The following is a 14,358-nucleotide window of genomic DNA, read 5'->3' as shown; positions in this document are numbered from 1 at the left end:
ACTTGGTTTTTCGTCCAGAAAAGTCACGAAAATCGACCGTAGAACCAATACTATTTCAGACAATAATGTCGCGTCAGTGTTTGGGTCAAAAGGTATAGGCCCTGGTATAGTCTTGACCGAAATTTGGTCAAGACTATACCAGCTTTGTCTACTCGCTGTACGGAAACAGATGGCGTTACTTGATTTTTTTCTACATTGAGGTGAAAAAGACTTATAGATTAAAAATATCAACGATTTTAAATCACCAAAGTATTAAGGGATACCCTCTTAGCCTTAACTTTGTTTTGGAGCCTGAGGGCTAACAAAATCCACTTTTAGCCGATTCAATTTCTCTACATTGAAGTGATCCACTATCCGTTCACACTCACACACTCAGTCCATTGTGAGTTATTACTTCCCTAAAGATGTAAATCAAAATGTTGATGTTGAGTAGGACAATATCTCACTAAGATGGAAAAGTCGTTCGGTTATGCTTAATTTCTCCTGAGGTAATTAATATGATGATTCAACTGCATTTCTTGTTTTTCACGATAGCAGAGATATTTTAACAGATATTAATAGATCATGGGCATTTTTAACTGCATTATTGCAATTTGTTTCATGGCAATGATTGGTTTTAGAGTGGATGGGGACTGAATTTCACATATTTAATCAATGTGATGTGTGTCTTTCTGCTATCCACATGGATGAACGTGTTGTTTTACAGTTTTGAATATTTATTTTTAACACCTAACGCCTTTCCTTCCCTTATAGGCAGTAGGCGAAGCTGTTTTAGGGCTAGTTAACTTTTTTGAAGACTGAGTGGGCAGTTCAATCTCCAAAGGTAGCCAATCAGACTGAGATAGTGCAACGCTATCACTAAAATAAGCGGCCTACAGTTAAGAGATGAATAACAAGTGTCGCCGTCTGGTGGCCCATAACATTACCACAATATTTTTATTGCCGAAATAGTATGGGCTCCACAGTTTATTTTCTTGAATTTATGGGATTAAAACCTGAGATTCCAGAGAAAAAAACTTTTTGCCAGTGCTAGAGATCGATTAAGTCGTTATCATGTCGAAAAAGGCTTAAAAAATTCCTCTATTCGGCGAATGGAATCGAAATTTAGGCTAAGACAATCACCACTTCTACCATGTATATTTTCTTAAACCAATAACAAATAAATGCACAGTAGTATAAATAAGTACATCAAAAATAGATACATCATATATTTACATATACTTTAAACCTCCTTAAGGGTATGACTATTTGTGACAAGTAAATCATTTTCTGAATTTGCTTCTCTTAGTCATTAACTGTGAACAATTACATGACACTAATTACATTATTAGTTACATTCAGGGTTTAACCACCCAAAGCCAAGACGTATATATACGTCCAGGTTATCACAGATGCGAAATGCATATTAAATTGTAATACCATTGATATTACATTGAAATATATAATAGATACGAAGTTTAGAGGAGTGATGTATTTTATCCATATTGAGGGAGACGTGGATGACTCTTAATTCATTTGTTTTACTGTTATTAACAATTGTTATTAATAATTGTTATTAATAATTGTTCGCTAATGAAGCATACATCATTCTTTAATTACACATTTTGATTTCTTAAAGTTCACTTAACATTCTACAAAATGTCTTATTAACTGATTCTCTCTCTCTCTCTCTCTCTCTCTCTCTCTGTGTGTGTGTGTGTGTGTGTGTGTGTGTGTGTGTGTGTGTGTGTGTGTGTGTGTGTGTGTGTGTGTGTGTGTGTGTGTGTGTGTGTGTGTGTGTGTGTGTGTGTGTGTGTGTGTGTGTGTGTGTGTGTGTGTGTGTGTGTGTGTGTGTGTGTGTGTGTGTGTGTGTGTGTTCAGTACTCAGGAAGGCAGCCTTGGTTAATTTGATATAAGGGTATATTACTAAGGACTCCCATTCCTCTTTTTCAAAAGAATAGTCGATGGAACTTTGTTTAGATATTTTCATCGCCTGTTCTGTCATGCATATGGTCATACCTGTATGTCCAAAGAGTAAACATGATTATAATAATTATTATTGTTTATATTCTGCTTAACTCTATTGTTTAGCGAAATGTTAGATTTTCATTTATTATTTGATTCTGTGGCATCCATTGTTTCACAAGACTCTAGGTTTCCTCTGCTTTTTTTAAAATAAATTTTCATGTGGTAAAATGTTTCTGGCTGTTTACAGAATTGACAGTTTGCGAGATCATCTAACGGTATTCCTTTTGCCACAACCCACATTTTGATTGGCAAATATTCATGATGAATTAAAAGAAAAATGTATTATTCTGTAGAAAGGACTTATTGGAAGACGAAATATATTGTTTAAAATTGAGTTTAGTTTAATCTCAACTCTGTTTTTGTTCTCGGTGCTGAGGTATTGGTGAAATGGTTCTTAATAACTTTCATAATATTGCACTTAACTGGGTATGTAATAAATTCTCAATGCTATAATTTTCTTCTATAAACCGGTGTCCTTTAGCCATTTCAGTGAACATTCTTGTTAGTCTTTTTTTTTTTTGATGAAATGAACATAGCTAATGACTTTGTAACGAAGGCACATTTGTAGAAAAGCAATTGTGCATCCGTGGCATGATTTATTATGTCCTTTTACTTCACTTATGGCTCTTATTATCAATGTTTTTAGGTGTATATTAACTGGACTGAGACCCCCGGTTTCTATTTCGTGGAAGAGCTTTGTACGGCGTTTGGTTCATATGGTGAACCCCATATATATTCGCAAAGAGCCTATGAATGATACCTGCCCATTGGCGTGATATGGAATGTTATTTATTTTGTACCACAGTGCAGAGGCTAAGTACATATTGCAAATCCTCTCTTTCCCTAAATTATATTACTATTTTTTTTTTAATATGGCTTCACACAATGCTTTCCATTGATCTACATATGTGTCCGGGCCTCCAATTTTTATTGTTAATACTGGGAATTCGCTTTTTTCTCAACATTCCCGCCGATATTTCAGGTTACTTTTCCAGTCGCCGACCACCAAACAAGACTTCGCCACGTTCACAGTAAGAGCTGAAGCCTTTGCAAAGGAGTCCAATATTCTGATCGTTTCCTCCATGGATTTTTCATTTCCTAGAATGAGTGATATGTCATTGGCATGAGCTAGCAATTTTGCTTCGCTTACTCCATGAATATTTATTCTTCGAATTTGTTTGTGTTTGTGACTCTAATTATTGGTTCAAGTGCTAATACAAAGAGGGGCTGAGATAGAGGGTAAACTTGTCGTATGGAAAAATGATTTGGATAGCTGTGGAGAGTTTTTTACTTATGATCATACGGCTTTCTGGAATTTCATAAAATATTTTAACCAGTTCTTGAAGTTTGCTCCAAATCTTATTGTAAATCGAAATTCATAAATGCTAACAATCTCAAATGCTTTTCTAATATCCTCGTTTTTAATATGATCCGTCTACTGAAGCCATCTGTTCAATTCTTCAAACCTTTTCAGAAATGTCATAGAGCCTTCGTAGCTCAGTCGGTATAGACGAAGACCTTTGGTCGAAAAGGCCTGAGTTGGATTCCCGTCACGTGACGTCAGTAACCTTTATCTGGTCTCTTTCGACGAAACGTGTACGGAGGGATGGGGATTTTTCACCCGGAAACTCGAGTTTTTCGTCCAAGACCAGGCAAACCGGCCTGTGAGCACACACTGATTACAGTCAAGAATACTTAAGACCCAGCCATAGGCCTGATTCATCAGCTATGTCGGTCCCGAGCGCGGATAAAATCAGGGGGAATTGAGATGGTACCGTACGTCCTGTAAAAAAGGCCTCACGGCCGTTGTACATCATAAGCTAAACAAGAACTGTCATATCTATGGCCTCCATTCTTTCTGAAGTGCTGTATTTTTAATCTAGCTGATACATCATGGTTTGTCTCCAGTTTTTAAGAGTTTTTTTTTTTAACCCAAATCTCAGAATCATACTTAACATTAGTTTGAACTTTGTCTTGTGTATACTGCTGGTTTAATGTTTTGGATGATTTCTCTCTCTTTCTTTCTCTTTATAGATTTATTCAAGTAATCACCAACATAACAGTTTTGATCATTCCGTTATCAATTTTCAGAGTTAATTTGTTGTCTTCACTGTCCGCCTGAAAATCTGAAATATTTTCCTCGTTCCATAGATTCTGCAGAAAAATGTTGTTGAAGTATTTCATCTTCCTGCCCATTTATAGTTTTGATATGTTTTTTACTTTTTTTTTATTTTTGCTGATTTTCATGCCAATTTTGTTAGAGAATTCTGGATACTTACATATGATTTCTTTTTTGAGTATAACATCATCAGCATAAAGTAATGAGCTGAGTTTAAAATTTGAAATTTTGATATCAAGTTTATATTTACTTTCCTTCATTATGTGATCTGTGTACACGATGAATAATAGTAGGAACACTGTGCACCATTTTCTCATACCTGATTTATTACCAAATCCTCTTCTACCTACTTTAATTCTAATTGCTGAATTGCAACACAAATTTTGACCATGTATTGGTCATTGCAGTGGTCCATTTAGAATATCAAGATAGCATTCAACGTTTTGCATGTCACGTTTAGCATATCAAGTTTTGAAAAGCTTTTTTCTTGACATCTTGTCATATGCTCTTTCGATATCTATATAACTTAGATAGAATTACAAGTCCCAGTTGTATTCCTGTGATTTATCAACTATTTACCATAAAGCAAAAAAAAAAAAAAAAGTCAGCACAAAACCTCTATTGGTTTTGAACTAGGCTGACCACACGTACTTTTGAAAGGGACAGTACAGTTTATTTTTTCATATTATTATAATTATAATTATTATTATTATTTGTTGCAAGATAAAAAGGTAAAACTGATATTCTGGGAACAACACACAATTATGCAGGCAGCATGGACACAACACAAAATATTTAAGGTGACACACTTATGCCACTGCACAGTCATGTTAAAACACCACTTCAGACCAACCTATAGAGTAACCAGAACAACCTATCAGATAACAAGACCACAGTCAACAAACTATATAACATATAAGTACAAAAATCACTATGGAAAAGCTACCCAAAATACCTGACATGATAAACAAACTGCGTTCGACAACAGAAACCTAGGGACATACAGAGAGCTGAAACAGGCACTATATAAATATTATAGCGAGAAATAAAATTAGAGAAATTCCTGTTTCTCTCTCTCTCTCTCTCTCTCTACCTCACACACTCACACACACACAGAAAAACCCATGACAAATCCCTCTCAAAAAACACCACTACAAAGACACAAACAAACACACTGTGCAGAAAATCCAACCCTACTTGCAAAAAAAAAAGAGAGGAAAACTGTGTTATGGCAGATGAAGCTTTCCAAGCACGTACCAACAAACAGTAAAATCAACACCTGGCTTGCAACCAATATAGAAACATAACCACAAAACCACCGCCATCTATTGTCTTCCTCAGATAAGCTCTGCAAAGCTTCGAGGAAGAAATCAGAAGTGCCTCCAAAATGCCTCCTAAACTATTATTGTTATATTAGTTATTCACTCAAAAAAAATATAAAAATCTATATAATCATCACTGGTAATATTAGACAATGCGTGTTAAATCACAATACAGAGGAAAAGAGTGTTATTAAAATTTTTAACTGAAATCCAATGTAGAAAAATTTTGTAAAATTATATTCAAGATAACTACTGTATATATATGTGTAAATATTTTAGCAATGAACAAAAATATTATTTATTAAAAAAATTGTAGCTCAGTAGAAGTGGCGTTTGCACTCTATGGCGCTTGACCGCACGAAGAAAGGATTTGGTGATTCAAATCTAGTCGCGGACTAGAGGAAATTTTTCTAAGCCTCTTTTCGACCGATTCCCGAGTTAGTCGATCTCTGGCACGGGCTAGCGAGTTTTTTCTCCCGGAAAATCGGGTTTTTCCTCGCGTAAACTCAAGAAAATCGACCATCGAACCCACGCTATTTTCAGACATTAAATATATTGTGTTAAGGTTAGGGACCACGAGATGGCGGCTCTAGCTTGTCGCCTTCTTCACTGCATACCGATGAATCAGTGATAGCCTTGGGCCAGCTATCTCCCTGATTGGCTACCAGTAGAGATTGAACTACCCACTCAGTCTCCAAACGTTAGATAGCGTAAATGGGCCCACCTACTCCCTATACAGGAACAAAAGGAGTTAGCTGATTTTTTTTTTTTGATTTTTTTAAAAAATATTATTAACCGCAAGTATCTGTTAATCACAATCATAATGTATTATAAATATTATATATACGTGTATATATAATTATTATTGTATCTATGTATATAATTGATCTGAAACATAATAATATATCAAAAAAAATATTATTATTATTATAGGAGAGAATAACTACTATCTGGGTTTTTTTGGTAATTTCTATTTATTTTAAACTAAGTTATACCGACTAGTTTTGCCAACTGTGGCTGTTGGCTTCATCAGGGTTAAAATTATATAAATGTAAGAATATTTAAACGCTGAAAAACTGTTTGCACTGAAACCATAAATAGACCGAATACAATTGCATTTTTATAAAAGCAGAAGAACGCGTAAATCATACGTATAGCACTTGTATGGTCTACTAGTTATTATGAAGGAACGATCTGTAGTTGGCAGCAAAATTTAATTTTGGAATGTTGAAAGATGTAATGAGGGTCTTCCAGATCTCGGGCAGAATTAATCCTTGGTTTATATTTAAGTTTTCTTCTGGACGATAACTGTTGTGGCTTCTTTTATCATTCGGAAGCGGAAATCCTCCTCTCAGAAGGGCATGGAGCTTATATCCCATTCTATAACATGGTTAGGCCTAGCAAAATGAAAGGATAACCGCGATTTGTCTTCTCTATTATTATTGACGTCTCCTATGTTTTCCTTTTTTCTGATTTCAAAATTTCGTGAAGTGTGGCCAGTATATTTTAAGCCGCACGAGCAGGATATGATGTAAACTCCGACATATTTGAAAAAAGGATGACTATCTCTTTTAGAGATCTCAAGAATTTGAGAAAGGTCTATGAAAGTTTAAAAGCTACTCGTATTCCATGTGGCTTGAGGAGTTTAGCAATTTTATTAGAAACTGTCCGTGTAAACGGAATCACAATAGTAGAATTGTAATGTATATCTTCTGGTCGTCTTTGTGGGGATGGGGGGGGGGTTGTCACAGAAAAGAATCTTGTGGATCAATTTCCTAGGTTAACCATTCTTTGTAAGATTATTTGATATCAAGGATAGTTCATCTTCGAGGTCTTTATCATCAGTTGTAATGAGAGAGGATCTATTTCTTTTAGCATGTGTACAATGATAAGTTTCTGAGATATATGGTGTGAAGAAGTGAAGTGTATCTACCTGTGCTGATAGATTTGAGATAAACTGTAAGGCTGATGAATCCATTTAAATGTTTTTTAATTAAAATGTCTAGAAATGGTAATTGGTTATATTTCTCCAGTTCTAGAGTGGATTTAATTTTGTGCTGTAAAGAGTTGATCTTGCTTAGGAAATCGAACAACTCCTTTTCCATATTTTTCCGAACAATAAAAATATCATCAACGTATCTCCACCAAACAGTGGGTTGAGTGTCCAGTTGAGATAAAATTTTATGTGCTGTAAAGAGTTGATCATGCTTAGGAAATCGAACAACTCCTTTTCCATATTTTTCCGAACAATAAAAATATCGTCAACGTATCTCCACCAAACAGTGGGTTGAGTGTCCAGTTGAGATAAAATTTTATTTTCAAATTTCTCCATAATGAAATCAGCACAAGGTGGTGAAAGAGGACTTCCCATTGCAATGCCTGTTAATTGCTGGGAAAAAGGTTTTATTCCATAGAAAAAAGTTAGAATTTATATAATGATGAAATAAATAATGTTTTGAGGGAAGAAGTTTCCTAAAATGCCGATCACTTCCTCTACTGGAATATTGGTAAATAACGATGTCACATCGTTTCTACCGGAAACCATAGTTAATGATCTCAGACTTAAAAGCACCATCATTCTCTCTTCTTCAAGAGCTCCCCCACAAACACATCACTCCTCTTGAGAGAATAGCTATGTTTAGGTTAAAGAAAGATAAAGAAATCATCATCTTAAAAGGCGATAAAGGCAAATGTACAGTGGTCTTAATACTAGTGATTACAAAGATAAGATCGCCTACTTACTATCTGATACAATGCGACCATAATTGAAATCTCCCATAATAATTACCCTCCTTCCACTCATTTCTTCTATTTGCTTGTGCATACTGTCAACTCCTAGTCTATAGCAGAACCCAATTGTATATTTAGTTCTGCTAGCCACAATCTCACACCAAATGGCCTCAAATGTGCTCTTTTCTCTATCCTGCAATTCAACTTCTATTCTCCTTGGCTGTAGCTCATCAGCTATCATCAACAATATTCCTCTCCCCATTTTATTCTCCCTGTCATTCCTGAACACACTATACCCATCACATTCAATCCCACTAGCTATATCATCTACAGTCAGCCATGATTCACTAACACCAATAACCTGTGGTCTGGAAGTGCCCACCATGGCCAAAAACTCTTCCTTCTTGTTCCTAATTCTCCTAGCATTAGTGTACATGAATTTAAGACTCCCATTATCCCCAACCCTACTTTTATGCCTTATATTAACTATTCCACTCTGATTTGTTGTACTTATTCGCTTGGGCATATTATATTCATTCATATATTCAACTGCCTCCTTAAGGACTGTATATCTACCCCGTCTGTCGATGAGTTCTGTCGACTCCTTGGAGTTTCCCGGAACAATAATAATAATAATTATAATACATCTACTTACCGTGTTTTAGAATCAGATTCTACTTTACAGAATCCAAATGATACCAACGATTTATTACGTAATATGGATAGCTGGTTAACAGATTCAAAACGGAGATTGAAGTCTATGCATCCACTAACGCTGAAACTATGTGGCTCTCCAAAAGTCCATAAAAATGGAATACCGTAACGCCCCATCGTTGATGGTATTAATTCGCCTACATATTTATTATCTAAACACCTTGCAGGTGTTCTCAAAGCACACATCCGCAATTAGGATACTTACATACGAAATTCACAACATTTCGTGGAGAAATTAAACAACATCTCGATATCCAATATAGATCTTCTGGCAAGACTGGATGTGACATCATTATTTCCCACTATTCCAGTAGAGGAAATGATCGACATTTTAGGAAAATTCTTCCCTCAAGTCATTACGTCTTTGTTCCAACATTCTTTAAATTCTGACTTTTTTCTGTGGAATAAAACGTTTTACCAGCGATTAACAGGCCTTGCAATGGAAAGCCCTCTTTCACCACTTTGCACTGATCTCTTTATAGAGAAATTTGAAAATAAAATTTTATCTTAACTTAACACTAAACCCATAGTTTGGTGGAGATATGCTGACGATATTTTTATTGTTTGGAAAAATATGGAAAAGGAGTTGTTCGATTTCCTAAGCAAGATCAACTCTTTACATCACAAAATTAAATTCACTCTAGTACTGGAGAAAAATAACCAATTACCATTTCTAGACATTTTAATTAAAAAACATTTAAATGGATTCATCAGCCTTACAGTTTATCTCAAATCTATCAGCACAGGTAGATACTTACACTTCACTTCTTCACACCATATATCTCAGAAACTTACCATTGTACACATGCCAAAAAAATAGGGCCTCTCTCATTACAACTGATGATAAAGACCTCCAAATGAACTATCCCTGATATCAAATAATCTTACAAAGAATGGTTAACCTAGGAAATTGATCCACAAGATTCTTTTCTGTGACAACCCCCCCCCCATCCCCACAAAGACGACCAGAAGATATACATTACAGTTCTACTATTGTGATTCCGTTTACAAGGACAGTTTCTAATAATATTGCTAAACTCCTCAAGCCACATGGAATACGAGTAGCTTTTAAACCTTCACAGACCTTTCTCCAATTCTTGAGATCTCTAAAAGAGATAGTCATCCTTTTTTCAAATATGCCGGAGTTTACAACATACGCTGCTCATGCAGCTTAAACTATTATTATTTTATTATTATAATTATTATTATTGTTCCGGGAAACTCCAAGGAGTCGACAGACTCATCGAGGGAGGCCCTAACGTCATGTCTGAAACAACTATTCAACATTCACACAGTATCTATCATATCTTGCCTTGAACTCATTCACGGTCGTAGCACCCACAACAGACTCTGGAAGCTTATTCCACTCATTCACCACTCTCCAAGTAAAAAACATAGCTCTAACACCCTTGTCAAGCACACTCTTGCCCAGCTTCCATGCATGGCCCCTAGTCCTCCCACCACCAGTCATATTTTCAAAAATATCTTCTGGATCAATCTTATAAAAACCCTTCAGTAATTTGAATGTCTCAATCATATCACCCCTCCTTTGCCTATCGTCCAAATTCTGCAACCCACAAATCCTCAACCTATTCTCATAAGGTTCATTCCACAGACCTCCTATCATCTTGGTCACTCCTCTCTTGACCCTCTCCACTTCCTCCCCATCACGAAGAAACCCTGGTGCCCATAACTGGGCACAGAAGTCCAGATGGAGTCTTATCAAGGCTCGATACAGAGGAACAACAGCTTGCTTCTCTCTCTGCAGGTTAAAGTATTTTTCATAAGCCAAGTGATTTGGTGAGCTGTTTTAGTTACTTTTGCAATGTGCCCCCTAAACTTCATCTCCCTATCCACCAACACTCCCAAGTCCCTGGCCTCATCAATCTCCTGGAGTAAGGTTCCACTTATGCGATATACTGCTGCTATACTTTTCACCCCAAAGTGCATAACCTTACACTTTGCCACATTAAACTGACATCCATTTTTCCTAGCCCAGTCCTCCAAACTATCCAAATCATCCTGTAAAATTTTGACATCCTGTGAACTCACAATTGCTCTACCCAACTTTGCATCATCAGCAAACAAGTGAACACTTCCTCTCAAATCCTTTCCAATATCATTGATGAACAAATTGAAAAGCAGTGGTCCAAGAACAGAGCCCTGCGGCACTCCACTAGTCACAAGATGTCTTTTTGACTCCACTCCTGAATAAACCACTCTCTGGTATCTCTCCTTCAACCACCCTCCTATCCATCTTACCAACCCTATATCTATCCCCATCTGCTCCAGTTTACTGATTAAGGTTCCATGTGGTATCCTGTCAAAGGCCTTGGCAAGGTCCAGTAGTATCACTGTAAACCCATTACCCCTATCCAGTTCAGCTGTCACTGTGTTATAAAACGTGAGCAAGGTACTGAGGCATGATCTACCCTTCACAAAACCATGTTGTCCCCCATACAATATCCCATTTTCATCTATCCAATCCTGTATTCTTTTCTTGACTAATTTCTCTAAGACCTTGACAATGATTCCTGATATGCTAATCGGTCGGTAATTTACAACAGCGGTCTTGGAACCACCTTTATGCAGTGGAACTATTTTCCCCTCCTTCCACCCGCTCGGGACTAACCCAGACCCGAGACTCAAATTAAACAAAATGGTCAAGGGTACTGACAATTCATTAGCTGCTTCTCGTACTACAAGAGCTGGTATACCATCCAAACCCACAGATGTATTGACATCGAGGTTATGCAATAGACTACTCACCTCCACTTCATTCACCACAATTCCCGTATAATCTATTGGTTTATTCGTTTCTGCAATGTCACCACCTGGATGATATATTCTTGCAAAGTGCTCACTCGGTAACTCAGCTATCTGAACTGATTCAGTTACCTCCCTACCATCGGCATTCTTTAAAATCATTCTGCCATGTACATGTTTCCTTTTACTTGCCACATATCTAAAAAACTGTTTAGGATTCTCTTTAGCCTGCATGGCCAATGTTCTTTCGTAATCCTTTTTTGCAAAAGCAAAAATTTTCTTACCACACTCGTCACCCTTCTGGCCTGCGCCTTATACCGTTCATGTGCCTGCCGGTCACCTTTCTCCTTAAATTCCCTCCATAGTTGTTTCTTTTTTTGCAGCTCAAGCTTAATGGTGTTATTCATCCATTTAACCCCTACTTGATTTATTATTCGGACTCTAGGTATACAGTCAGCCATTGCTTCATGTAAGCACTTCTTACATGAAGCCTGCCTCCCTGTCCAATCCCATTTCCCTGTTTTTGACCCTTTATTCTATCCTTTATCAATAAATGTTCTAAATGCCAAGCTCCTAATCCATTTAAGTGCAAACCATCTCTCTTAAAATCCTCATTCCTTTTATCAAACTTATCCCAGACATTCATAAAATGAATATTCAGTTTCATTTGTTTGCAAAACCTTTTACACAATCTTGACACCATTCCATTTACTATAATTGCTCTTCTATTCAATTCATCATTATCAAATCATGGTAGCACACTCATGATCTTTCCACTCTCACTCTCTGCATTCACGACTATCGTTAAATCCTTCAAATCCTGTCTTACAGAAAGTCTTTCGCTACCTAGATCATTCGTCCCTACAACTGCAATAAGATCACACTCTATCTTTCTGCAATTTCACAGCCCCAGTTATATCCTTAATCTTCGACCCTGGATAACATGCTTTAATTACTCTATCATCCTTCACACCCTTAATTATAGAATTCCCATAAAGCACAACATTTCTTTTGCTTCTTCTTAACTTGACATCGTTTACTCCCACTGATGCTTGTTTTTGTCCCTGATCTTCTCTCGCATTCTTTAGTATATCAGTCAGCGATCTTTGTGTATCTTTTACTGCACTATTTATTCCCTGCACATATTCACTTCTGTCATTCTCATACCTTGTCATTCTTAATCACCCCATACTTTCTATTCCATAAAAAACATTAGAACATATTGGAATTCTGAAAGATAGACTATACAATTTGGTCTGATCAAAATTATAAAATATATTACAGTCATTTAAAAATGTCTGTTCCTTTGTTTACTTTCCTTTGTTTACAACACAGTCTACTCCACATGTTTCTATCAGATACATTGGGATATGGCTGTATAAAACATGTATGTTCCCTATGAGACTAATGGCACCTAACTGCGAAGTGTTGATGATCACTTAAACTTGGGATATTAGACAAACCAGATGTAATACAGGCAAAACATTTGATATATTAGAAGATGCGAAATGGACTGCACAATCTATCGTTTCTACCTTGACATCAGATTGAAGAGGTGATTCCATAGAAACACAAGATGATAAAGTTGTTGAGTAATCTGGATTGACATCCCTAGCAACTACAGAAGAAATGGTTGATTCAGATGACATAACCAAACTAGAAAACTAAGGATTGATATCATCACTATCCAAGATTGTGACTGGCAGGTGAGAATTAACTGTAGCATCAGAAACTGGCAATACACTGTTATGCACGCATTCACCTGAATTGATGAAAGGACTGTCATCACTACTCAAGATTGTGACTGGCAGGTGAGAATTAACTGTAGCATCAGAAACTGACAATACACTGTTATGCACAGCAGAGATATTTCTCTTTTATGCTTACATTCACTTTCATTTCACCTTTCATAGGGGGAAAGCATACATTTTATTTTCCAATGATCTCTTGGTTTATCCCTCCAGTCGCTTCCGCTAAGTGGACTTTGCCCACAATGTGTTCATGGTCAGAATTTTGCAGGGTAGTTCACCATTGCTTCCCCCCTCCCCATTTATATGGACTGGCATATGGCTTGACCAACCCCCTAGGTTAGCTACTCTTCCATGAGCAGGACAACCAATGGTACTCTTCTTAGTGAAATTTCTAATGTAGAATCCTCACTGGGCCTAAAGTATGCTTCATGTGGACAGAAACAGAAAGGTTTGTGTGTTTCTGCAGGGGAATTGATATCACCCATATTCTGATAAAACTCACGAGAGTTACATTGTAAAAAATGTAGCACTGTTTTTGATTCGTAGCCCTCTGGTTTTTGGGAGGTTTAAACTTTGTCAGGTTTATATTTATAAATTGTGTGTAGATAGTATTGACTGCTAGAGTCTATCACTTGCTCTAGTAAAACATTCAATACATCTGATGTATCAGGCTTAGTTTGCAAGTTAAATTTACTTTTCAGTGCATACCGAAGAATCCATTTTTTCTGTGGAAATTTTTGGTGGTTTATCTTTAAGTGACATATTGTATGACCACAGATGCGAGAACCACGACTGGCAATAGGCTAAGACGAGTCAATTCATCTTTAAAGGGTGAAAGAAATAATGTGATGTACGAATTCGTTATCAACATGTGATATCACGTGCTTTATACGTAAACTTTTCCTGTTGTACAAGCAAAATAGTTACCTCTAAACACTAGAATTTTCAT

General features: G+C 36.5%; 1 protein-coding gene across 1 annotated transcript in view; it reads right to left on the bottom strand.

Annotated features, from left to right (window-relative positions):
- The window catches only part of LOC150108089 (nuclear pore membrane glycoprotein 210-like), a 205,633-nt gene extending 196,624 nt beyond the window's left edge, over positions 1–9,009 (bottom strand). Inside the window, exon 1 of the mRNA XM_090415973.1 lies at positions 8,834–9,009. Within this exon, the coding sequence (XP_090272099.1) occupies positions 8,834–9,009 (176 nt within the window). The remainder of the gene's footprint in view (positions 1–8,833) is intronic.
- Positions 9,010–14,358: the final 5,349 nt, after the last annotated feature.

This window comes from Typopeltis vanoorti, chromosome 3 (assembly GCF_054136105.1).
Source record: "Typopeltis vanoorti isolate ZY-2024b chromosome 3, IOZ_Tvanoo_1.0, whole genome shotgun sequence".
Lineage (NCBI taxonomy): Eukaryota > Metazoa > Arthropoda > Arachnida > Uropygi > Thelyphonidae > Typopeltis > Typopeltis vanoorti.
Note: the sequence above shows the minus strand (reverse complement) of the source record. Positions and strands in the feature narration are given on the sequence as shown.